Source organism: Notolepis coatsorum (assembly GCF_963971535.1).
Source record: "Notolepis coatsorum genome assembly, chromosome: 20".
Classification (NCBI taxonomy): Eukaryota; Metazoa; Chordata; class Actinopteri; order Aulopiformes; family Paralepididae; genus Notolepis; species Notolepis coatsorum.
The window spans coordinates 12,951,682-12,978,618 of record NC_140184.1 but is presented as its reverse complement, the minus strand read 5'-3'; the positions used below and the strand labels follow the sequence as shown (position 1 = coordinate 12,978,618).

Here is a 26,937-nt window from a genome sequence, read left to right as displayed (position 1 = left end):
AGTGCAATTGGACTTTGTGGGTTATTCTGTTACATTCGTGCCCAAATTGGCAATGGCAACCAAAGTTACACACACGCATGGGATGATGAACAAGACAAGTAGTATACAGCTCATGGGTACAGATAGCAGCGTCTTCTCTAAATTGCGCGGCTGCCAATAATAGCTGACACTGAGCAATATCTTGCTAACTGTTTGGCTCTTCCCTTCGGACACACACACACACATATACACACACACACACACAGATACATACATACACACATACACACAGATACATAATAAAAAAAAAACACAGAAATGCACAAGTCAGGTGATAAACATAGCCATAGCCATGTGACCCATTTCACCTCCCCATATAAAACGACTCAATGGAATGATCCTAGAGCAGATCTCTGAATATAATTACCTGGGTGTATGGCTGGACAACACTCTGTTTTCCCCCCCATCAACAAGTTGCAAGCAAAGGTGAAATAAAAAAAAATTGGTTTTCTGTACAGGATGCTCTCTTCTTTCCTCTCCAAATCAGATTTCAAGGAAACTATTGTGGACATTAATTCTGATAGTGCTACTAAACTAGCACCTGGCTGGATCTGCTGTGGCTGTGTTACTCTGTTAGTCTTACCACGTTTTAACTTGTTTTAATCTTGTTCTGTTTTAACTTTGTATTTATTTCACCCCCTCAACAGACTGTGCCTTTTGCCAGGTCGCCATTGTAAATAAGAATTTGTTACATAAATGTAAAGTGAACAAAGGATTAGTAACGTCCCTGTGATGAACTTGACAAAAAGCCAATCACCTAGAAACAACAAGCATAATTGACCAATCAGCTGCGTTGAGTCCGCCTCTGCTGCTCTGTTGCTGGAAATGTCCAGGTAACATTAGCTCAGATTGAAGCCTACACTGAGCAGGGCAGGAGCCCAATTGTCACGTTGGTAAGAATATCTCAAGATTAGTGCTCTTTTTGTGAGTCTAACTCCTTGTTCTTGATGGAGAATTGTGTTGCTGTTGGTTTTGTTTCATCACTAAATGAGGCAGAAGACACTGCATGTATTTTGTTGTTGTTTATTGCACCTTGCTACAAATAAATAATTAATGCTAATGTTTAGTGAAAAAAGTAGTAGAACACGCTCACCTCACTAGACTTGACACTGGGTGCTGTAACCTCTGATATCATACATAAAAATAGGGAAACAATGTCCAGGCACGCACTCCAGGTTTTTCCAAATTTATTGGCAGCCTGTAATCATGACGTTTCGGTGTGAACACACCTTCTTTAGAATGGCTTGCAATGGCATGCAAGCCATTCTGAAGAAGGTGTGTTCACACCGAAACGATTATCATCCATCATCCAACGATGATTATCATCCATACCAGTAGGTCTATGGTACAGGGAGATAACATAAGTATTAGGCCTATGGTACAGGGAGATAACACCTAGGCATATGGTACAGGCAGGGAGTTAACACCTGTAGGCATATGGTACAGGGAGATAACACTAGGCTATGGTACAGGGAGATAACACCAGTAGGCCTATCGTACAGAGAGATACCACCAGTAGGCCTATGGTACAGATAGATAAGCATAATGTAGCCTGCACAGTGCACACTATTTTGCACCTACAGTAACAGCACAGTAATACTGGTTGAATGTATTCTGGTGTGGGGGACAATAATGGACAATAGAATTCATATTCTGTCACATCCACATTCAATGTTATGCACAGGGTGTGGTTAGAGGGCATTGACGTTGTGTAGTCACACAGGTTGACGTGATGACGTATTACATTGTATATAGGAAGTGGATGTAAACATTGCACTTCACGTGTATTGCATCTAACAACCGTCTGGCAGTCCGTTTGTTCCGCACTACGACACTGGCAAGAAATGGTGATAAATACACTACATATTATATTATGCAATGTATGTAACATCGTTATTTGAACTTGAACTACAACTAATTAGAAGAAAATAACTGAGATATTGGAATACAATGTAGATTACACTCTCTTGACTATGATTGATACAGTCCATGTTAGTAATTAGAGAGTAATACTTGACCTTGTCTATAGGTCAGGTTTTTTGTACAGAGGATTAATTCAACACGCTGAAGACGGCAGGACCTGTAGGAGAGCCTCACACACTCTGAAGACTGCTTATCCACCATAGGTAGGTATATATCTGAACCAGCGAACATACACCCCACACTATCTGAACCCCTCTCTTCAACCATACCCCCCACACATATACGCTGATTGGGCCCCAAAGACTGAAACAGGGTCATACTATAGACACTTTATTTCTTTAGCGTGCATTTTATTTTTATTATTTAGGTTTTTATTTGACACCTTGTGAAATAACTTAGGCACACTGTAAAAGGACACACCTTGATGCCAACTTTATTTAAGTTAACAGTGTGTGTGTTTCATTTCACTACTGTACTGTTACCGCAGGCCCTGATATCTTCTGATACTGGTAGTATGACTTAGTATAACTTATCCTAAGTATTATTGAGCACCCGTTACACAGACTCTTGTTCTGTTTTGTTGTTTTCATGCAATTCTTCTATCCAGCACCATGTGCTGGTTCTATCCTTTTACAAGTAGGAAGGAGCAGGAGTCTTACCACACTTTTCAGGGGGGATGCAGAGTGCAGAGTAGGGCCTGTGGAGCAGGGTTCCCTCTGGACACACACAGCCCTCAGTGAGGCCGGAGCACTGCTCGGGACCGTAGTCGGAGTCATGGTTGGGACAGGACTGGGCCGTGCAGGCCGGTAGGCAGGCCTGGTACCGAAGCTCCTCAGGACATATGAAGGCTATGAGAGGATAAACAAATACAGTCAGTCACCATGCGGTTCTCTCACGTGCACAGCTTCTGTGATCTCTATGGCCCATGGCTCTATGGTTAATGGCCCATGGGGGACATTAACGTGTGTTGCCGGGTTTTACAAATACATTTGATTTGATTTGACTCTATCAGGGTATCTGCAGGGTATTAAAAAGTATTAAATTCTCCAATTTAAGGTATTAAAAAGTCTTACATTTCATTTGCACAGGTATTAAATGTTCTCTCGGGAAGTCGGGAAATTAAATAATATTAAATGTTTTTGTATTCAAGTTGTTTTTTGTGGGGCTTGGTGCGTCTGGCGAGAGCTTATACAAAAAGGGGTGATTACTAATAAACAGCAGCTGGGGGTTATGACAAATGACAAACAGAAGGAGAAAGACACGGGTGGGGGGACCAGGTTAGCCGAGGAGCTGGCCTGGACGTCACGGCCATGACAACATGATTCGGATCCTGATTCGGGAATACTTCAAATGACACCAAATCTAACATTAGATACATGTACAAGACTAAAGTCCAAAAGTGTATAGAAAATAAATGGCAAATGACTCGAGTGTAGATGAGTAGAGTTAAATTGTAGAAATGTAATTTAAAAGTTTTACGGCAATAATCTGGGCTCCTCCACTCAATGCAGATATTGAACTTGTGACAAGAGGCGACGTAGGCTGCCAGCGCCACACAAGGGTTCTTCACGTACTCTGCATCTCGCACCCACACCTCACAGAACGTGGTGGGGGCCACCTGCGAATATAGTACATCAGTTAGAAAGCCTTGAATTAAATAATGTAAACCATGCAAACACAGGGATTAAAGTTCTCCATCCTATGACGGATTTCCGTCAATGTGATTCGGAGTCGTGACGCATTTTCCGTCAATTGGCTACCTGGTATAATATAATTTGTAGAGGAATTTTGATGTCGGTATTAGGTAGCCTATATCAATTATATATAATAGCATAGCAAACCAAATTTAGCCAATCAGCGGCTTCATATATGATGCTGCCTGAAGGGCGATTTTTCTAGCGCCCCCAAGCAGAGTCATTGGTGTGGGGGTGCGTGGACTGATGATGACAACAATAATGGACGCAGGGACTCGAGAGACAGGATTACGCTAAAATAATTGATAATAATCACAAGATACATTCAGACAGTGTTGGATCTAACAAAATGGATTTATGGACACATTTATGCCCGGGCCACAAAGCTTATCGAAGGGTTAGCGAGGCGGCTCTTTCAATTTCGTACGGATGTTCTACCGGCAAAAAAATAAGTGACTCTCAGCCTGTTATAATATTATGATATGAAAATGTAATTGTAGCGCTGTCAGACCCTGATACGGGTTGTCTTTTCCTTTTAGCTAACGCTATTAAATCCAAATATACAGTGGAGGTTCAAATAAGAACCTGAAAAAAAAAGTTCAGTCAGGAGATTTAGTTTTTGCTTTAATCCCTGCGAACAACAGTGGTACGTGGGAAGGGGGACCTACGAAGGCATGGCAGGGGCTGAACGGCTGGTTCTGCAGCATCGCCAGGCACTGGGAGCAGTCGCTGGTGGAGCAGTTGACCTCACGCCGGCGGCTAGGGCTGATGTAGCTGGTGGTGTTTGGAACCTGCCAGCTGTCGATGAACAGCGCTGGGTCCTCACCCTCCCCTATCGTGGTGCCGTCGGGCAGCAACAGGTCGTTGGCCGGGTTACCATCACAGCAGCCTGTGGAGAGGAGCAGAGGGTCAAGAAGAGGGGTGTAAAAGCATGGGGGTTGATGACGTTTTTTACGCTTTTATCCAAAGTGACCTACAAGTTATGTACGACAATTCAGCAGGAAGGGTACAACTTTAAGCTGAGTAACAATGTTCATCAAACAGTGTTGAAACTTGGGGGGTAGACGTATAAATGCCTTTCTCTAGCATCACATTGTTGTTTTCTGTGGCTTGTTGGCTTTTCTACTACTATGTATACAACATGTGGTCCCAGATCTACTAGGTATGAGTCTTTACAACATGCAAAAAAAATGGAGCTGTCTCTAGTTGTGAGCCTGATTTACTAAAGTCGGATACAAATGAGGGCCAGTTGTAGTTTCCCCTCATAAGAATACCTCAGACGCAGTTTTCTTCATAAGAATACCTTGGTCAGTTTTACCTCGAAAGAATACCTCAGAGGGAGTTTTCCTGATAAGAATACCTTGGTCACAGTTTTTCCTCATAAGAATACCACAGTCACAGTTTTCCTCATAATAATACCTCAGGCACAGTTTTCCTCAAAAGAATACCTCAGTCACAGTTTTCCTCATAAGAATACCTCAGTCACGTGCTTTCAGTTTAGCTGGTCGTCCGTACTAATACACATTGGCCGTATTAGGGGGTGGGAAACTGATGGGTGGGAATCGGGCGTTGTGGACAGCGACTCCTACAGGTCGGTTGGTGCGCCTGCGCAGTAGAATCAGGAAGTGTCGGGGGCAGCGTGAGCCTCCCACGCGTTACTCCTCGCCACTGAGAGATCGAGCTGCGCAGGTGAAAAGATGCGACTGCTGTTACCTCAAGTACCGGAGGGGACTTGTGCTATGTATGACTTAGTCCACATTGCAGCCGGCTTGTGGGAGGCAAGAAACAGCGTTCGTGACAGGGGAGGGTTGAATTGGATGATATGAAATTGGGATGGGAGAAAATATAGAAAAATGGGAGAAAAAGTGGATAAAAAAAAAAATAAAAGAATACCTCAGTCACAGTTTTCCTCATAATAATACTTCAGTCACAGTTTTCCTCATAAGAATACCTCAGTCACAGTTTTCCGCATACGAATACCATGGTCAGTTTTCCCCTCACATAAGAATACCTCAGTCACAGTTTTCCTCATAAGAATACGTCAGACACAACAACTGAATACCAGCTAAGTCACTGTCAGACCACAAGATATACGCACTCAGAGGTGGAAGTTAGTTCCTGTACTGTGAATGATACTCCTTCTCACTACTGCCCTTGAGATCCAGTCTCATGTACAGTACCTCCGTGTTTAAAAAGGCAGGAAGTGAACGCACCTCATGTGGTGATCAGTAATTCGGTAGTAATTTGATGATCCTACTGTATACTCACTTTCCCACACAATCCCAGAGAGAGAGGGAGGCGTGTTATACAACCCAGAGGCGTAGAGTAGCGGGAAATCAAAAATACACGACACAAAAAATGATTCAGCCACGACACTCTTGCCTCCAAAAAATGCACAGCATCCCGCCCCCACTTCTCTATCTTTACGACCACCGAACTTTAAACATGACAGGTGAACTTTAACAGCTCTCAACAAGTGCCCTCCTCTCTACATCAAACGGATGCCAGCGTGTGCATATAAACCATACGGAGCGTATATGAAGCGCATACCGCAAAGCCCCATGGTGGGGAGCCTGCTGTTGTAGCTCTCCGTCTCCACGACCATCATGCCGGTGCTGTGGAACCACTGGAGTTTGAGGCCGGCGGGGGTCCGGATCAGATACATGTTGCCCGTGTCCAGGACCTCAAAGCCGTACTTCCTGAAACGCGGCCTGGCATACCTCGAGTTGACGTACAGCTGAAACGTGGAAATTACGTTTTCAAATAGATTTTACACGGGGTGGAAAATCCGCACACTGAACTGATATTATCAAAGATAATATAAAATAATACATTAGTGTTTGTATATGCTTATTTGGTAAAACTGAACTTTAGTGGCACAAATAATAACACCTAGGAACTAATGACATGTTAGCAATGTGAAGAAACAAATGTTATTTAACTGCGTAAACCTTTAGAATACGAGGTAAAGACTGCTTTCTGTATTAGTGCAGCAGAATCATGGAATATATTACTGTGTGACCTAGAACTAAGCACTCTTGTTTCTTTTGGACATTTTAGATTTTTAATCAATAGCCGTCCACCATCAACATGTAGTTGTTTCTGCTAATTGCTCTTGCTTATGAACTATTATACTATATATAATTATTGTACATTTTCTCATAGTGTGTATTGATAATTGATCTATTGTTTTAAATTGATTGTGTGTGCTCCGTTACCTGCAATGCCCTTTACTGAATATTTAATTAGGAAGCGAGGTAGAAGACATTCTGGAAGGATTTCGCCGCACTGAGACATTGAGTTAATTATGGTTAATCAACAGTTTGTTAACGTATAGTTCCTCATTAGTTCATAGGTATCATTATTATAGTGTTACTTATGAATAAATGTACATGATCAAATATAAATGACAAAGCAGGAAATAAAAACAAAGACCAACCCTCCTCTGTAGTCTGTTGATGACAACATAATTGGATTTGTAGGTGATGTTGAGAGCCACTAGGCAGAGGTTGGTGAAATTCCAAAGAAGCTTTAGAGAAAAACAGAAGGGTTTTAGACACAGGCAAACTTGGAGCAAGTTGGCAGCCATTTTGTGGACAAAATATAAGGCAGATATGTGGCATGTTGACGTAGACTCACTGTATCAGATTCAGAATCAGCAGGGCACTCCTCAACCAAAACACTGATAGTCTCATTGGGCAGTTGGCTGATAATATATGAGGCAGCCTTGTAGATGGCAATACTATTCCCATCAAATGTGATCACACTCAGATCTGGGAAGATTGAGCAACGACCTGGCAAAGATGAGAATTTACATTAATAAGTTAGTTAAGATATTGTCTGTTTGCTATGATGTATATTGTTGTGTGCAAAGCTTATATTCAAAATAGCTTTGTGTATCAGATTGTTTTGTCATTTGCATCGGTTTGACTTTTCCAAGCTGAAAGTTTGTTCACAGCTGCGGCGAGCGTCTCGACAATAATATCAACAGAGCCACGTGTCTTATTTATAGACGTCGCTCGAAACTCAGAGGCCAACGAAACCATTCGTCTTGATTCACATGCAGATTTAACTCCGCCCCCACGCTTTTATAGTAAATAATTTATGTTCTTAAATATTCAGTGTGTGACTGTGATAATATAAAAAAAGAAAGGCTGGTGTGATTTGCGCGGCCGACTTGCGGACACAACCGCTGGGCACGGTCACATTTGTGTGTAGAGTTTTCAAAGCTAGGCGTACAGCTGTGTGTGTCTGTTTGCACAGCCTCTGTTGTTGTCTCCACACCTGTGTATGCTGTAGTCTTGTGTGTGGTTAAAGATGAAGTCACGGGGCCTGTGTATGGTGTAGTCTTGTGTGTGGTTAAAGATGAAGTCACGGGGCCTGTGTATGGTGTAGTCTTGTGTGTGGTTAAAGATGAAGTCACAGGGCCTGTGTATGGTGTAGTCTTGTGTGTGGTTAAAGATGAAGTCACGGGGCCTGTGTATGGTGTAGTCTTGTGTGTGGTTAAAGATGAAGTCACGGGGCCTGTGTATGGTGTAGTCTTGTGTGTGGTTAAAGATGAAGTCACCACACCTGTGTATGGTGTAGTCTTGTGTGTGGTTAAAGGTGAAGTCACAGGGCCTGTGTATGGTGTAGTTTTGTGTGTGGTTAAAGATGAAGTCACAGGGCCTGTGTATGGTGTAGTTTTGTGTGTGGTTAAAGGTGAAGTCACTGGGCCTGTGTATGGTGTAGTTTTTCAAAGCTAGGCGTACAGCTGTGTGTGTGTGTGTGTGTGTGTGTGTGTGTGTGTGTGTGTGTGTGTGTGTGTGTGTGTGTGTGTGTGTGTGTGTGTGTGTGTGTGTGTGTGTGTGTGCGAGTGTGTGTGTGTGTGTGATCCTCACATGGACAGTCCCATTGAGGGCAGCACTTATCTCCGTTGACCAGTATGGCGAACCCCAGCAGACCACAGTTGGGAGGAGTAGCGCTGTAGGGGCAGTCCTGGGACTTGTTGAAGAGCACCAGCTGACCGTTTACACAGATGAACTTCGTACATGCATCAATAAACTCTGCATACGGAGGCTGAAAGGACAGAAAGAGAACAATAATGTGGAACACATTAGTAATTGATGCGCAAGTAATGTAATGTTGATGATTCACACAGCTTGCCTACACACTGATGTAAACTACTTGGGAGTCGGTCGCAGTCAACCAGCACCTGCTAACGGGTCTGACGACCCTTTAGCTCAGCTGGTTAGAGCGGCCGCCTGTGGATCCTATGGTCCCAGGTTCAAATCCACTCGGTTACATTGGTGGCAGCAGTGGGATCTCACTGCCCTGTGAATCTGTATTAGGGATGAATGGGAAATTCTTGGCCGAAACCGAATACAGAAAATAGGAAAACAGTTGGCCGAAAACCGAATGCCGAAAGGCAGAATATGATTCATATAAATATATATATATATATATATATATATATATGTATATATATAATGTATTTATTTCTTACCAATGTTGTTCAGCTACCTGATTATGGCAAAATACATGATTATGGCAAAACTCAACTTAAATAATATTAATAATCACTATGGGTCCATAGAACATTTATTCAGCACTTTTGAATGCATACATTAATTCCAGACTGACTGCTGAAAGATTGTACAATTTAAACATTTTCTCTTTGCATACAACAACATGTGCATTAAAGTCAAGTGCATTTTCTTTTCTCTGTAGGATAACTACAACAAAGTGCATTCAGAACAAAGTGCATTCAGAACAAAGCCAAGGTGCTTTAAACCTGCATAAAGATCTAGGCCAGTAGATAATATATAGAAAATAATCTCTTTTCAAGTCTTACTGGACAAAATTTGGTTTGAGTTTTGAGCTTCCTAGTTGCCGTAGTTGATGATGTCACACTAGAATATCAACACACAGGTTTGGAAGCTGGAGGAGCTCGATCCATGAAGCAATATAAAGAAACTAATAGCGAATAAGTGTGAAGTTATCTTTGAACCTCTGTTGTCAAGCCTCGTCAATATACCCCCCCCCCTCCTCACTAATGGAACTGGTGTTGTGGAGTCGTCAATCCGCTGTCTAGGGTAGGGCTAACGTTAGTTAGCCTAGCAGCAGCTAACGTCAGTTAGCTTGGTGGCTCGCGTCAATTCAATTAAATTGAAGGTCCGAGCTGATCTGTGTCTAATGAAATCCGTTTTGATTACGTCATCACAACAACACGTTAGGTTACAAACGTAACCCTGTTCTTTGACATTCGTTGATATTTTTTTGGTGCTAAAACCTGCCTTTTTTAACCATTTTCAGCCGAAGATTTACGGTGGCCGAATATTTGGTGCATCCCTAATCTGTATCCAGGTTCCCGTAGCTGTGGGGGTGCCGTAACCCTGGAAAAGTGTACGCATGGACAAAAGAACGTGCCAGGACGCACTTCTCAGGGGGAGGACGACTTTACACTACTAATAAGTCGGTCACAGTCAACCAGCACCTGCTAACGGGTCTGACCCTTTAGCTCAGCTGGTTAGTGCGGCTGCCTGTGGATCCTATGGTCCCAGATTCACTGATATCAGTTACACTGATACAGTTACAGTTACACTCAAGATCTGACACAAAGCAGTTAGCTGCACACACCCACATTGGGTTGTATGCTCACTTCCTAATTGAGGGCCAACATGATCAAATCGTATTGTTAAAAAAATTAAGAAAGAAGATTACAGTAGAACCTCATTTATCCGAACCTCAAAGTTCCACACTGACCGGTTTACCCAACCAGACGGATATAATTATGTTTGTTTGTTTTTTTCCCAAGCACGCTACCCCACCTGGCTGTGACGCATATCATATTTGAACACATGTCTGCCAAGTATTGCGCATTACAACAACTCTGTAATATACTTTATTGAATAAAGGATATTTCAGAAGAGGTCCCGTGTGTTTTCAGTCTAATGAACAACCTCCATTTCTGGGGGGTTTGCATGAACTAGGTTTACTAGATTATGTAATACACTCACGGTACACATCCTTGTAGACGATACAACCATTGAAGTGGTGGTCTCAGTCGCGGGCTCAGCAGTCTCGGCCGTGGTATAGGGAGACACTGCTGCAGGTGAGGAAGTCGGCTCTGGACTCGCAATCTCCACTTCCTCTGACTCTGAAGGACGGACTGGGGTAACACCTGGGAATACGCTGGGGATGGAAGGCACTGGAACCCCAGTCTCTTTGGTCGTTAAGATCTTCTCAGATGTTGAAGAAGGTGGTTCTCTGGTCACTCCAGTGGGTATTGCTGTAGATGCTGTGACTGTGGTCAGACTGGGAACTGGAGCAGAGATAGTAGCCGTTGTGGTGGTTCTAGTGCTGGCTGTAATAACTGTTGCACTTGGATGTTCTGAGATGGTTGTTCTGCCAGGGCTTGGGGTGACTGTAGGCGGACCGGGAATGGTTGAGGTTGTGGTTGCCATGGGATCTCTGGAAGTTGTCCTGAGTGTTGTTGCTCGGGTGATCTTTGTTGTAGGGGCTGTTGTAATTCTTGTGGGGGAGACCACTCGGGTGGTGACTCTCTCCGGGTGAATTGTCGGCCTTGGAGCTGTGGTGGAGGTGGTTGTGTATACCGGAGACCAGGGAGAAGGGGGTGTTGTCGTAGCACTTGTTGACTCTTCAACCCTTCCAGCCACTGGAGGTAAAGGTGTAATTCCTGTTACTGCATGTAGGGTCACTGGTCTAATAATTGTGGTTAGGATACTAGGTGGAGGTCTGGCAGTGAGAGGTCGTTCATCTGAAGTTGCCGTGGTGATGCCCGGCTGTGTTGTTGTTGTAGGGTGAAGAATTCCGGTAGCAGTTGTAGAAATAACCACTGGAGTGACAGGTTTATAAATAGGGGTGGAAGTGGTCTCACGGTGGGGAGGACGCCATGGCTCTGAGGTCTTCACAGTCGATGGACCAACAGTGGTCTTCTCTGTCACTGATGGCGGTGGTACAATAGACACAGGTTTTGAACTCACAGGGCCTGTGTATGGTGTAGTTTTGCGGGTGGTGGGAGGTGAACTCACAGGGCCTGTGTATGGTGTAGTTTTGAGGGTGGTGGGAGGTGAACTCACAGGGCCTGTGTATGGTGTTGTTTTGAGGGTGGTGAGAGGTAAAGTCACTGGGCCTCTGTATGGTGTAGTTTTGAGGGTGGTGAGAGGTGAACTCACAGGGCCTGTGTATGGTGTAGTTTTGAGGGTAGTGGGAGGTGAACTCACAGGGCCTGTGTATGGTGTAGTTTTGAGGGTGGTGGGAGGTGAAGTCACAGGGCCTCTGTATGGTGTAGTTTTGAGGGTGGTGGGAGGTAAAGTCACAGGGCCTGTGTATGGTGTAGTTTTGAGGGTGGTGGGAGGTGAAGTCACAGGGCCTCTGTATGGTGTAGTTTTGAGGGTGGTGGGAGGTAAAGTCACAGGGCCTCTGTATGGTGTAGTTTTGAGGGTGGTGGGAGGTAAAGTCACAGGGCCTGTGTATGGTGTAGTTTTGCGGGTGGTGGGAGGTGAAGTCACAGGGCCTGTGTATGGTGTAGCTTTGAGGGTGGTGGGAGGTGAAGTCACAGGGCCTGTGTATGGTGTAGTTTTGCGGGTGGTGGGAGGTGAACTCACAGGGCCTGTGTATGGTGTAGTTTTGCGGGTGGTGGGAGGTGAACTCACAGGGCCTGTGTATGGTGTAGTTTTGAGGGTGGTGGGAGGTGAACTCACAGGGCCTGTGTATGGTGTAGTTTTGAGGGTGGTGGGAGGTGAACTCACAGGGCCTGTGTATGGTGTAGTTTTGAGGGTGGTGGGAGGTGAAGTCACAGGGCCTGTGTATGGTGTAGTTTTGAGGGTGGTGGGAGGTGAAGTCACAGGGCCTGTGTATGGTGTAGTTTTGAGGGTGGTGAGAGGTGAAGTCTCCACGCCTGTGTATGGTGTGGTTTTGAGGGTAGTGGGAGGTGAACTCACAGGGCCTGTGTATGGTGTAGTTTTGCGGGTGGTGAGAGGTGAAGTCTCCACACCTGTGTATGGTGTAGTTTTGAGGGTGGTGAGAGGTGAAGTCTCCACACCTGTGTATGGTGTAGTTTTGCGGGTGGTGAGAGGTGAAGTCACAGGGCCTATGTATGGTGTAGTTTTGCGGGTGGTGAGAGGTGAAGTCACAGGGCCTATGTATGGTGTAGTTTTGAGGGTGGTGAGAGGTGAAGTCTCCACACCTATGTATGGTGTAGTTTTGAGGGTGGTGAGAGGTGAAGTCTCCACACCTGTGTATGGTGTTGTTTTGCGGGTGGTGAGAGGTGAAGTCACTGGGCCTATGTATGGTGTAGTTTTGAGGGTGGTGAGAGGTGAACTCACAGGGCCTGTGTATGGTGTAGTTTTGAGGGTGGTGGGAGGTGAAGTCTCCACACCTGTGTATGGTGTAGTTTTGAGGGTGGTGAGAGGTGAAGTCACTGGGCCTATGTATGGTGTAGTTTTGAGGGTGGTGAGAGGTGAAGTCTCCACACCTGTGTATGGTGTAGTTTTGAGGGTGGTGAGAGGTGAAGTCTCCACGCCTGTGTATGGTGTAGTTTTGAGGGTGGTGAGAGGTGAAGTCTCCACACCTGTGTATGGTGTAGTTTTGAGGGTGGTGAGAGGTGAAGTCTCCACACCTGTGTATGGTGTAGTTTTGAGGGTGGTGAGAGGTGAAGTCTCCACACCTGTGTATGGTGTAGTTTTGAGGGTGGTGGGAGGTGAAGTCACAGGGCCTGTGTATGGTGTGGTTTTGAGGGTGGTGGGAGGTGAAGTCACTGGGCCTGTGTATGGTGTAGTTTTGAGGGTAGTGGGAGGTGAACTCACAGGGCCTGTGTATGGTGTAGTTTTGCGGGTGGTGGGAGGTGAAGTCACAGGGCCTGTGTATGGTGTAGTTTTGAGGGTGGTGGGAGGTGAAGTCACTGGGCCTGTGTATGGTGTAGTTTTGCGGGTGGTGAGAGGTGAAGTTTCCACGCCTGTGTATGGTGTAGTTTTGAGGGTGGTTAAGGGTGAAGTCTCCACACCTGTGTATGGTGTAGTTTTGCGGGTGGTGAGAGGTAAAGTCACTGGGCCTCTGTATGGTGTTGTTCTGCGGGTGATGAGAGGTGAAGTCACAGGGCCTGTGTATGGTGTAGTTTTGCGGGTGGTTAAAGGTGAAGTCACAGGGCCTGTGTATGGTGTAGTTTTTCGGGTGGTTAAGGGTGAAGTCTCCACACCTGTGTATGGTGTAGTTTTGCGGGTGGTGGGAGGTGAACTCACAGGGCCTGTGTATGGTGTAGTTTTGAGGGTGGTGAGAGGTAAAGTCACAGGGCCTGTGTATCGTGTAGTTTTGTGGGTGGTGGGAGGTGAAGTCACAGGGCCTGTGTATGGTGTAGTTTTGCGGGTGGTGAGAGGTGAAGTCTCCACGCCTGTGTATGGTGTAGTTTTGCGGGTGGTGAGAGGTGAAGTCTCCACAGTAGTCCTGGCTGTGTCTATGGGGGTTATCCCAACTGCAGGGGTCGTGACCCCCGGGTGCACCGGGAAAGGGGGGAGGGTACTGATATGGGAAGGGACCTCAGTGGAGCTTGTCGGTGGGCCTCCGGTGGTTGACAGCCGGGTCGTGGCAACTGTAGGCGGGCCAGTGTGCCTACTGATGGTGATCCAGTGCATCCAGTGCATTGTCGTGCTTCCGGGGCTAAGAGTGAACCTTGGAACCCCAGTAGTCTGTGTCTCCCCTGCAGAGGTAGCGACGGTGGGCAGACCGAGTGTGATCTTGGCAGTAGGGGTTGTGCCCGGAGGGGAGAGGCTTGGCGTGGATGCTGTGGAGATGCCAGGGCTGGTGCTGGGGGTGATGGCTGCTGAAGTGACAGCTGCAGGTGTCGGCTCAGCGGTGGGCGGCTTAATGCCTGGGAACAAACAATAAAATAATTGTTAGATAGGCACAATGGTGTCATAGATATCAGTGTTTACAGCCTTATCAACCTGTCACCTGCTGTTCCGTGAAGTCTCTACGTTGTGTTTGTTTGTTTGTTTGTTTGTTTGTTGATGGTTATCTTACTGGCTGTCACACTGTTACATTTCGTTTTTGCTTACGTTCTGCTCTGCTGGGGATAATCTCATCATTACTTATGTATCACTGAAAGCTTTCGTTACATGCACCTTCATTTGCCCGGCCATGCCCATTTCTGGTTATGTATATAAGCGGGGAGCGTAGCTGTACTCTTCCTTCCCTCATTATTCATTCGGAAGTGTTTGGCTACAGGCGCACGTCAGCAGTGGATGTACTAGCTTTTTTTCTTAATCATATGTTTTTTCTTGTTGCTGTTTTTTACGAGATGGCATCTCCACCGAGACCCGGGATGCATTTCTCTGGGCTCAACCAGCGCTTCTCCATCGCAACCTCCTCCATTCGCCGCGGGGGCTCCCTACTCCCACGTTCGTGGCGAGAGGGTGAGCCCCGGCGGCGGGCGGCGCAGAGAGAACACCGCCCAGAAGCCGTTGAGTAGCCCTCAGTCATGAGGAGGTTCTCCGGCCCCGGCGTCCCCATCAGGAGACCCCCGACCAGCCCGGGCGCGGTCTCTCTGGTGGCGGATGATCTGCGGCGCAAACTCTCCGCCTCTGCTTGCTCCCGCCATTCGGTGGTGAGCAAGTGTGGCAGGTGGTCGAACGAGGGAGAGGAGTACGCGGGACCGGAGGCTTTCGGTTCCACGGAAGAGCTGGTACCGGAGGGGGATCCCCCCGCTTTCCCTCCATCGCATCCGATGGCAACTGAGGATTATATGGAGGGGGCGGTGGGGTTTCTCTTTGACCCGCCGTCGGAGTCGGGGCCCCGGTTCCACGTCGGGATGCCTTGCCCAGCTCCGTGGCAAGATGCCTCGTCGACAGCGTCGGGGTTCAGCACCCCGGCCGCGAGAGATGCAAGCGCGGAGGAAGAGAAACAGATGGAGAGACTGCCCCTCCTCCTGGCCCCCCTCTCCGAGGACGGCCTCTTCGGCTCCACCATAGAGAGGGTGACGGTGGCCTGCAGGGAGATGGAGGAGCAGCGGTCGGTCCTCTGCCACAACTTCCCGACGTCAGGGACCAGCAACCCATGGCGCCGCAGGGCTGCAGCCAGCAGTGCCTCCCGGGGTGCCAGCTCCAACAAAAAGGCACGCCGCAACCGGGGGGGAGAGCCCAGCAGTGTACCTCCGCCTGGTACCTCCGCCTACCCTGCGCTCGGGGGGACAGGTGCGAGCTCCTGCTGTACCCCCGACCCGTCCCCCCGGGCCACCTGCCCGAGGGGGCAAGCGAGGTTGCGCCGCACACGGCGGGAGGTGACGGGCGTGGGACTAGACCTAGGCTGTGTCCCCCCTCCCTCTACCCCTCTTCTCCTCTTTTCACCGAACCCCCTGTTCTCCCCCCCCCGCCCAAAATACTATGTTTTCAAATAAAAAGACCCTCTGTGAGAGTGGCAAGTTTTGTTAGAACAATGTGTAATCATTTCACTAAATGTGTTTTTTGTATGCCTCGTACGGAATAACAATGAGGGCCCGCTGCCTTTTTCTGTTAAAGTATGGCGGGCGGCAGTTCTTGCTTGTGAAAAGAGCCACAGGGATTCATGTGGACGCGCTTTTTAGACCCTGAATTCACGGTTGGTGACTAGCTATTGTGTTTTGGCTTTTCAAAGCAATGAAGCGGGCATATGCTTGCGTATGTTTTTCGCTTGTAAATCAACACACAGCTAGTAACACTGCTCCTTGTTTTCACCTCGTATGTTTTCACTTTACGTGAGGTTGGTTGGGGGGGTGGGGATAAACCCTTCCCTTTGGGTGTGTTTTATCCATTTGCTGAAATGCTGACGGCGGGTGATGAGGAGGTCGCTTAAAACAATCACTCAGGTATCCCTTGTACGCACCAGCGTGATGACGCACGTACGTGGGATTCCGCTCTGTCAGGTTGGGCCAACCGACGTCGGAGCAAGCATTTACATATCCTGCTCGTCGCAGGGGGGGAGGGGTTCCCCATGCCCGCCAACTCAGAGGTTTCGAGTTTTCTTATTGGCCCGTGAGTTGGGCCTGCGTGGTTCAGATCCAAACTCACATTGTCGAATGAGAGGTCTCTGCGGGATAAACTGGCATCTTCCCCTCTCGAGAGAGCGGAATTAGTGACAGTTGTTTTTTCCCCAGGCTCTGTGTATAAATCCCGTGTCGAGATCCTTGCGAGGACCGGTCTTCCCCCAGTTTACCCAAATAGGGGGGAGAGACGATGGGTTGGGGTTCTTTCTTACCGAAATTCGCCGAACACCGTTCTCAGGTTTTACGAGCCTAGCGATGTTATCGGGGCCGCGACTACGAAGAGCCCCGGCCAAGCAGAGACCATTTCCCTTTTTTCTGTTTTCGAACCGGGACAGTTACAGCCCTTTTAAATAGGCATAAATGTAAGGGTCTGTTCCCCGTTCTTCGATATCAGCGCTTGGTCCTAAGGGACCGATGTCAGCGCCTGTTCCCGGGCATGTTTTTACATGTTTATTTGAAATGGCCTTCTTAGGGACCGGCGGCCCTGGTCTGTCCGAACGGCATAGCGGCGTTTATGCGGTCGGCCGGGAGGGAGTTTACCTCTGCCGAGCGCCAGGCGAGTGCTGCTAGTGAAAATGTATCTGCCAGCTCGAAGGCTTGCGGCATTTCCGGGGGAAAATGATGAGGCAGATCAAGGATCACAGGGGGGGTTCACGCCCGATGGGTGGGCCTGTAACCGCTTTCTTCAATTTTGTCACCAAGGTTGCTAATAGCAAACATCACTCCTTCTCTATCCCCCCTTCCCCTCCATCCCATCACTCAAGCATCCCTGAGCAATTTTTCACCTGTCTCACGATTTTAGTCACCTCTGTGAAGACCTCCTCAAGCCCCCTAGACATCCTTCCTGTTGGCCCCAGTCTAGTCACTATTATAAACTCATCCTTAGCCTCTGGTTCTGTCCCAATCTATTTTAAGGAGGCAGTCGTACAGCCACTCCTCAAAAAGCCCAACCTAGACCCCACCATCCATAACAACTACAGACCCATCTCCAAGCTGCTTTTTGTATCAAAGGTGTTAGAAAAGGTTGTAGCCAACCAGCTCACCACCCACATGCCACAAAATAACATCTCTGACAAATTCCAATCTGGCTTCCGCAAACTCCACTCCACTGAATCTGCTCTTCTCAGAGTATCAAATGATCTCTTGATGTCCGCTGACTCTGGCGAATGCTCTGTTCTGGTCCTGTTAGACCTGAGTGCAGCGTTTGACACAGTCAACCACAGCATCCTTTTAGACAGGCTCAGGGAGTGGGTGGGCATCTCTGGGAGCGCTCTAAAATGGTTTGCCTCTTACCTAAGGGAGAGAACGTTCTCGGTGGCTGTGGGTCCTTTTGAATCTGACCCCACCCGCCTCTCATGTGGGGTACCACAGGGATCGGTGCTAGGACCACTCCTTTTTGCCATTTATATGCTTCCTTTAGGCCTCCTCATCAATAAATTCACCGGCATTAAATATCACTGCTACGCAGACGCCATACAGCTACTTTGCTCTTTTAACCTCTTCCGCCCATGCGGTCCGTCGGTTAGTTTAGGAATAGGTTAAAGTGTTATTAGATAGATTTTCATTTAGTTTTGGTTAGGGTTATTTCGTGAGAGGCGACCATTTTGGAAAACTTTGAACCATGGGAATTGTAGTTTTTTGGTGGCCATTTTGTGAAGGACATCGCTAGCTGTCGATCTGCGTTGGAATTTTTCAGAACTACACTTCCTGAAAGCCTCTATGGGGTTTCAAGCGTCATACCTGCATTTTTTTAATATCTCTTATTATTCGGGATAATAAACCACAACACTTAACGTTATTGTATTATTTCTCTTCCCTATTTTTAGCATGCAGCAACAATTAGATTTGAAATTAGTTTCAAAACGGTTTCACCCTGAATAAAAGAAAAGTACAGTAGATTACAGTAGATTTCATTATCTGTTCTTATACACGCCTGGTGATACTAAATCCAAATTGAACTCGGCCATTTGAAAGATAATATATGTATATATATAAATGTGCGAATTGGCTATAATAAGCTAATTTATAAGCCGGCTATTCTATATTCTATAATAATATTTCAAATTGCATTGGTCTGGATGGGAGAATTCAGTACTGTATCTACAGAACCTTCTGTTTAATCATCTTCCCTTTATTCATTTCCTTAGATTTTTTGTACACATGATCTCAAGAAGGTACTGAACGAGATCAGTGGCAGTTATTCATGTCTGGTCATTATTAGCATGGTGTTATTCACTGTCAAAGATGCAAAGAAAAATCATAATTCATATTCTCCTTTGTTTCATCATAATTTAAGCAAGCCTAGTAATATACACAATATTTCTGACACTGGGAATACATTCACTGAGGTCCATAGATGTCCCTAGATACCAAGAATATGCAAATGGACCTTGTAGAAGTGGAGCGATATTCAATTTACTTAGGTATGTATTTTAGGCGGATTTTCAGAAAATAGGCTCCGGGTAGAAGAGGTTAAACCTGATGAGTTGGAGAAACTCAGCCTCCTCCAGGAGTGCCTGCTCAGCATTGAGAGTTGGATGGGAAGTAACTTCCTCCAGTTAAATGCTGTAAAAACGGAGGTGCTGATCGTAGCAGCTGAGAAGACTGCAGCTAGAGTGGCCACTCACTTGGGGTCCCTTAAAGACAACATACGCCCCCATCTGAGAAGGCCATGAACCTAGACAAACATGTCAAAACACTCACACGCACCTGCTTTTTTCACCTCCGAAATATTGCAAAACTACGCACCATCATATCTCACTCTGAATTAGAACTGTCCGTGCATGCTTTTATTTCCTCTAGGCTTGACTACTGCAACTCACTTTTCACCTGGCTCACTAAATCATCCACAGACAAACTACAAATGGTCCAAAATGCTGCAGCCAGGCTACTCACAAGGTCAAAAAAATCATGTCACATCACTCCCATTCTGGCATCCCTGCACTGGCTCCCGGTACACTATAGAATTCACTTCAAAGTCCTCACTTTTACTATCAGAGCACTCCATGGTCAGGCCCCTATCTACATCACTGAACTCATCCATCCCTACACCAATACCCGCTCACTCAGATCTGCCGATCAGCACCTCCTGGTGGTCCCCAGGTCCAGGCTCAAAACAAGGGGTGATCGAGCCTTCGAGGTGACGGCACCAAGGCTCTGGAATGCTCTCCCCCTGGACCTGCGAACTGCCCCATCAGAAAACTCTTTAAAAAAAACACATATGTTTAGACAGGCCTTTGGTCATATATAGGCATTAGGCACCCTTTTTGTCCTCACTGTTCCTATATATATATATATATATATATATATTTTTTTGTGACTGATGATTTTATTTAAATTCTTTTATTCTATTATTTTATTTGGTTTCACAGTTTTTAACTGCTGTCTGTTGTTGTCATTTATTTCAGATTTTAGTTTTTGTTTTTATATACAGTACTAGCTGTAGTGTAAAGCACCCTGTGCATTCGTGCTGTGAAGGGTGCTATATAAATAAAAGTCATTGATTCATTCACCGTGAGCTGTTCTTTTACAGACCGTCTCGGTGGTGCCTCCTGAGTTTTTTTTTTTTTTTTTTTTTTTTTTTTTTTTATCGCTTTATTTCTACTGGGCAGTCCAGTAGATGGAGACAGAGGAGGAATGGGAGACAGAGTGGGGTGAAGACATTCGGTCCCTTTGGTCAGGTCCTAGGAAGGAAGAGTACGGTCACACCCCTCACTTATATACATAACCGGAAATGGGCGTGGCCGGGCAAATGAAGGTGCATGTAGCAAAAGCTTTCAGTGATACATAAGTAATGATGAGATTATCCCCAGCAGAGCAGAACGCTCACAAAAACTCATGTAACTAGGGTTATAGGATAATCTTTGTTTTACCCCGTTGATGCATCCGTAACAGAAGAATTAGTACTGGAGTATAAATGTTTGTGCGTGCATGTGTGTGTGTGTGTGTGTGTGTGTGTGTGTGTGTGTGTGTGTGTGTGTGTCTCGCCTGGATCACCACCTTATTGTGGTGAGGCACTTTGCGTGTCTCCATGACCCCTAGAGCTATGTCGGCGGGAGTCTCGCACTCCTGGCAGGGCCACCCAAGCCGAACAGGTCGAAGGGTAGAGGCCAGACTAAGAGTGATCCCAAAACACCTCAACGGCGGAGCAGGCGGAAGATGGTGGATGTGAGAACCACCACAACGGCTGCGAAGGCGGAGGAAGGGACCCACACTGCCACATGGGTAAACCCGGGGCGGGTATAGTGGCTAGGGGAGTAAACCCTGAGGAAAAATCTGCCCTGGGGACAGGCACAGGCGGAGTCCAACTGACCGGACCACCGGCAGCCCCCTGCAACTCCCGCCAGACCAAGGTCGTCATGGGTTCTCTCATACCACTGGTTGTTAATCTGCAAGGAGTGAAGATGGTGGGAGTGAGGACTGCACAGCCACACCCTCACCTTAATCCTCACCTATGTGCAAGCTTCTTGCCCATCCCCCCCCCCCTTCAAAAAGTCCTGTGGCGTTGTGGAATGGCGGTAGGTACAGGCCAAGAATGTGGCTGGGAGTGTCTAGCCAAACCATGCACACAGGCGACAATGGAGTGATGGTCGTTGAGACTGCGGGATGGAGCAGCGCATCGCTTCGGCAGCTTCCATTGCCCCACACTGCTCACCCCTGAGATGGGGAAGGACCTAGAAAAGGTGGTCCAAACATTGTCTGCTCTTCTATCTCCGGGCGGTATACCGCAACCGTCGGAGCATCCCCTTTTGCGGTCGAAAAACTAAAATATTAAGAAATAAGCATTTATGTATTGCTTCATGGAATGTTCGCACACTGCTGGACCTGGCTGAAACACCTGACAGGCACTCGCCGCATCCATGGAGTTTAAGTTTAAGTTTATTTGGATCCCCATTAGCCACAGCAGTGCTGGGGCTATTCTTCCTGGGGTCCATTAAGTAGGCTTCGCTGTGAAGTCCCAACTGCTGCAATGCATCCCAGAGTCCCCCATCGGTGTCAGCGAACGCCTAATGACATGGCGCATCCCCCTTGCAAAGGGACGCTTCGCCACTCTCCTTAGTGCTTATGCACCAACTTTAGATGCTGAGTTCAACATCAAAGAGGATTTCTACCAAGCCCTCGACTCAATATTACAGAAAACTCCAGCTACGGACAAGCTCATATTAATGGGAGACTTCAATGCTAGTGTGGGCACGGAGCACCTGGTATGGGACAGAGTTATTGGCCGACATGGAGTAGGGAAGATAAATGACAACGGGCTTCGGCTCCTCTCCCTCTGTGCAGAACACCACCTGGTCATAACCAACACCATCTTCCAGATGAAGAACAGGTTCAAAACCACCTGGCAGCACCCCCGCTCTAAACACTGGCATCTCCTGGACTATGTGATTGTACGCCAAAAGGACAGACAGGACGTCCTTACCACCCGAGTCATGCGTGGAGCCGAGTGCTGGACTGATCACCTCATGGTCAGATCCAAACTCCTCATGAGTATTCAACCCTGTGGACCGAGGGTAGCACCTAATAAGAAACTCAATTCTGCAGCACTGAACACCCCCACCTCAAAAAACCACCTCCGACAGCTTCTTGCTGAAAACCTCAATAAGATCCCGGAGGAATCAGCTGACTGGCCAGCTCTGCGCCAGGCTATCCACAGCGCAGCCTCTGAGGCACTTGGCCAGACGAGGAAACGACACCAGGACTGGTTTGATTGTAACTCAGCCAAGATACAGTCCCTGCTAAAAACCAAGCATGAAGCCCACAAAGCTCTCCTGTCCTGCTCTGGTTCTCCCACCCTGAAAGCTGCCTTTGCTGCAGCAAGAACAGCAACCCAGCGAGCCCTCCGGACTATGGAGGATGCCTGGTGGATACAGAAGGCGAAGGAGATCCAAAGCCTGGCAGACTGCCACAACATCCAGGGCTTTTACGATGCCATCAAAGCACTGCATGGCCCCAGGAAGCGGGCGACTGCTCCAGTTCGATCAGTCGACGGTTCTAAACTCTGACCGACATGAGATCCTCACCCGCTGGGCAAACCACTTTGAGTCTCTACTCAATCACACCAACCCCACTGACCCACATATCCTGGATAATCTCCCAGACATGCCACCAGTCATGCACCTGGACACCCCACCACACTTCTCTGAGACCTGTCAAGCCATTGTGGGTCTAAAGAACAATAAAAGCCCTGGACCCGATGGCATCCCAGCAGAGGTTTTAAAACACGGAGGGTACCTCCTCACACGCCGTCTGCACCTCCTGATCTGCAACATCTGGGAACATGAGACCCTCCCACAGGACTGGAAGGATGCAAACATTGTGGTCATCTACAAGCAGAAAGGGGACAGAGCAGTCTGCGGAAACAGCCGTGGAATCTCTCTCCTCTCCATCGCAGGGAAAGTGCTGGCGAAGATCATGCTGAACAGGCTGGTGGAAAACATCTCTGAAGCTGCGCTTCCGGAAACTCAATGTGGCTTTCGGAAGACCAGATCCACCACCGACATGGTCTTTGTCCTGAGGCAGCTGCTAGAGAAGAGCAGAGAGCATCGCAAGGATCTTTCCATAGCCTTCATAGACCTAAGCAAAGCCTTCGACACCATCAGCCGTGAGCTGCTCTGGAAACATCTCAACAAACTTGGGGTACCACCCAAGTTTCTCTCCATCCTTCAGCAGCTGCATGACGGGATGCAAGCCAGAGTCCAGATGGGTGAACTCCAGTCAGAATCCTTTAAGGTTAATGTTGGGGTGAAGCAGGGCTGTGTCTTGGCTCCGGTGCTCTTTAATCTCCTCCTCTCTGCCGTCACCTGCCTCTTCCGCCAAGCCATGGGACATGAAGACGGTGTCCATGTAGAATACCTTGATGGTAGTCTCTTCAACATCCGCCGGCTCCAGGCACACACAAAGACAAAATCCTGCCAAGTATGTGAGCTACAGTACGCTGATGACTGTGCCATCTTAGCTCACAGTCCAGAGTCTATGCAGCATGCTTTTCGACACCATATCCAGCCTGTACCAATCCTTCGGTCTCCAGGTCAACATACAAAAAACCGAAGTCATGTCCCAACTCACTTCCCGAACCTCTACACCTCCCAGTTTTCACATAAACGGTGTTCCACTCAAAACAGTGGATCATTTCACCTACCTCGGCTCCACTCTGTCCTCATGCTGCTCCCTTGACGCAGAGATACACACACGTATCAATAAAGCGGCATCATCCTTTGGACGCCTACGCAGCAGGGTTTTTGAAAACCGAAACCTGAAGATCAGCACCAAGGTTGCCGTTTACAACGCAGTATGTCTCTCCACTCTGCTCTATGGAGCAGAATCCTGGACCCCATACCGCCGGCACATCACCAACCTGGACGCTTTCCACATCCGTTGCCTCCAAAGGATCCTCGGCCTGACCTGGGAAGATCGAGTCCCGCACACAGACATCCTCAACAACACCAACTCAATCTGTATGGCCGCAGCTGTGGCCAAAAAACATCTTCGTTGGATAGGGCACACCATACGTATGCCTGACCACCGCCTGCCCCGCCAAGTCCTCTATGGCCAACTGAGAGGAGCAAAGCGGGCTGCTGGAGGCCAAAAGAGATGCTTTAAGGACTACACCAGGGACCTCCTAAAGTGTGCAAACATCACGCAGCTTGAAACTCTGGCACTCGACAGATCAGCCTGGCAAGTCACTTGTGCCACTGCAGTTTCCCAAATACACCAAACGAACCAAGACCGAAGATCTGAGAGGCGCACGCAACGACACCAGCGGGCGGCTGGCATCCCCCAGGTATCTGGCTTCCCTTGCGCCATCTGTGGACGGGTGTGCGGCTCAAGGATCGGACTCAACGCCCACGAGAAGTGGCACCAGCGGCAGCGTCGCTAACCCCCCCCCCCCCCCCCCTCACCCCATCCCTGGAGCAAGCGTCATCATCGAACACGATGGACAGCTAAGAGTGTGTGTGTGTGTGTGGGAGAGAGAGAGAATATATATATATATATATATAAAGTATAAAGAGAGAGGGATATATATGAAAATATTTGAAGAAGATTTGAATCTAGTTAAACCTCAAGTCTCAGAGCAGAGAAAAACTGAGAAAATCCAATCTAAAGTTTGGCTGCATTTTTAACACATTGGCAGTCAGGTACTAGGTGTCACAAACTGCCTTTTTTAAACAAAGGTTTTTACTATTTAGATATACTATAACGGTTAGCTGTTAAGAAATATGTTCTTAAACATTCAAACTGATAATATGGGAAAAACATTTCATACGTTTTCTCATGATCTGACTTCCAGACATGAGTCTCTTACCACTGGGCCCGGTCACATATATATATGTGTATATGTATATATATACAATATATATATATAGAGAGAGAGTGATAGAATGGAGGCGTGCACCATGCGCATTTTCACAGAAATACACTCAATATCTGCATTATTACCACATAGATGTTGTTCAACCAGCTAATGTGTCTGTATCTTTCCCAATGGAAATCACAGTCACACTGATTTCATCATTCTAACATTCTAATTAATGAGATAATAACGGGTTATACATGCAAAATGGACAATTACAGAATAGAACACTGAAACTGGAAATCTTTAAAAAATCTTCAAACGGGGACTGACTTTGCATATAGACTAACCAATCCCCCCCGCTCTGAAGTCGGATTCGGTGTGGACGGCCACGCAAGCTGTTCTCGCACGAAACTCGCTCGTGCCTGCGAGCGCCTCTGGTCTGTCCCCGGCGTGGGGCTCGGGGGCCAACAACACATTCCCTTGAGGCTAAACTCTTTCAAGCTCATCTCTCAGCAAACGTCTGATGATCTGATGATCATGTGAGTCAACATACTAAATTCTAATACTAAAGCGGTTCAGTGGAAGAGCTGTTGCGAAATTAAATATTTACAATTTAAAAAAAATATTCCCTTCCCTTACTAAATGCTTGATGTCATGATAGCAGAACTCAAAATTCTATTTATTAAAGTAATTACAAATCTGATGACCTTTGCTTATAAAATGGTAGAATTTTTGGGAATAGAAAATCATCTATATAAGATAAGATATTCCTTTATTGATCCCTGTGGGGAAATTAATATCGTATCAACAAATACCAAGTAATAATTTGATAATAACAAAAACAGATGTAAAGTGTTGATTTAGTGTGTATGAGTAAGTAGTACTCACAGTCCTCCACATGGACACATCTCTGGGTGACCTCGTCCAGCACCATGTAGGCAGAACACATCGGAAGACATCCCTCCACTCTACAGAGGAAACCACACAGCTCTGACAACTAGCTCCATGGACAAGGTACATTACATAGTGCTATATCTGGGAGCATGTCTATGTTCCCCGGGTCCTATGTTTCCCGGGTCCTATGTTCCCCGGGTCCTATGTTCCCCAGGTCCTATGTTCCCCGGTAGCGATAGATAGTCAGACCACCAGCCCTGATTCCAAACTCTAACCTTAACCAACTTCAAAAGAGGGCCTAAGCTTAACCAGTTCGAAACAAGGCAGACATTAATAATTAATAAAATAATAAAAATTAATAACATTTTCAATCAATCAATCGGGGAACATTGGACCCGGGGAACATAGGACCCGGGGGAACATGGGGATGACCCCCTATATCTGGGGACACCTTTCTTTAGGGGGGCACAATACTAATTACTAAAGTATTAAGAATTTATTCCTGTGGCCCCAGGACAGTTGAGTCAGTATGTGTGAACATGCACCACTCTCTCCTAAAGCTAGAAGTCAGAGGGAGAACCCTCCAATCTGTGATGTCACCTGGATGTAAAATCTAGGGATGCTCCATAGACAATGAATGGGGCTCTGGCTTTACGAGGCAATCAAATGTTTGCGTGAATTCACACACCCAAATGAGCTTTATATTCTAGTATTACCAACAGGTCTTAACCAGAATTTAAACCTCAATATGTATGTTGTCTATGGAACAGCCCTAGATTTGACATCCAGGTGACATCATCATCATGTGAGGGTTCTCCCGTTGGCTTCTAGCTTCAGCGGAGAGTGGTGCATGTTCACAATATTGACTGAACTGTCCTGGGAGACGCATAAATATTGTGGGACTTCTTAAAAGAACCCACACGAAGCTAGGGAGAGACTTGTCCTGGATATTGATTGGCATTTTTGTAGCCAATAGTGCTGAATGTGCATTATGGTCAACCCATTAGCTAGCGAGCTAATGTTAGCAACATAGGTTAGCAACATGACGCAACATTAGTAACGTTAGCTAGCAAGCT

General features: G+C 46.9%; 1 protein-coding gene across 1 annotated transcript in view; it reads right to left on the bottom strand.

Moving 5' to 3' along the window:
- otog (otogelin) overlaps positions 1-26,937 on the bottom strand; it is a gene marked incomplete at both ends in the record, with an annotated part of 175,701 nt that overhangs the window by 18,355 nt on the left and 130,409 nt on the right. The window contains 15 exons of the mRNA XM_084337666.1: positions 2,622-2,810; positions 3,442-3,580; positions 4,325-4,545; positions 6,207-6,393; positions 7,096-7,185; positions 7,296-7,450; positions 8,537-8,714; positions 10,655-10,794; positions 11,012-11,295; positions 11,536-14,127; positions 14,325-14,523; positions 14,966-15,385; positions 15,467-15,752; positions 22,906-22,997; positions 25,856-25,935. Of these exons, the coding sequence (XP_084193792.1) occupies positions 2,622-2,810; positions 3,442-3,580; positions 4,325-4,545; positions 6,207-6,393; positions 7,096-7,185; positions 7,296-7,450; positions 8,537-8,714; positions 10,655-10,794; positions 11,012-11,295; positions 11,536-14,127; positions 14,325-14,523; positions 14,966-15,385; positions 15,467-15,752; positions 22,906-22,997; positions 25,856-25,935 (5,252 nt within the window). The remainder of the gene's footprint in view (positions 1-2,621; positions 2,811-3,441; positions 3,581-4,324; positions 4,546-6,206; positions 6,394-7,095; positions 7,186-7,295; positions 7,451-8,536; positions 8,715-10,654; positions 10,795-11,011; positions 11,296-11,535; positions 14,128-14,324; positions 14,524-14,965; positions 15,386-15,466; positions 15,753-22,905; positions 22,998-25,855; positions 25,936-26,937) is intronic.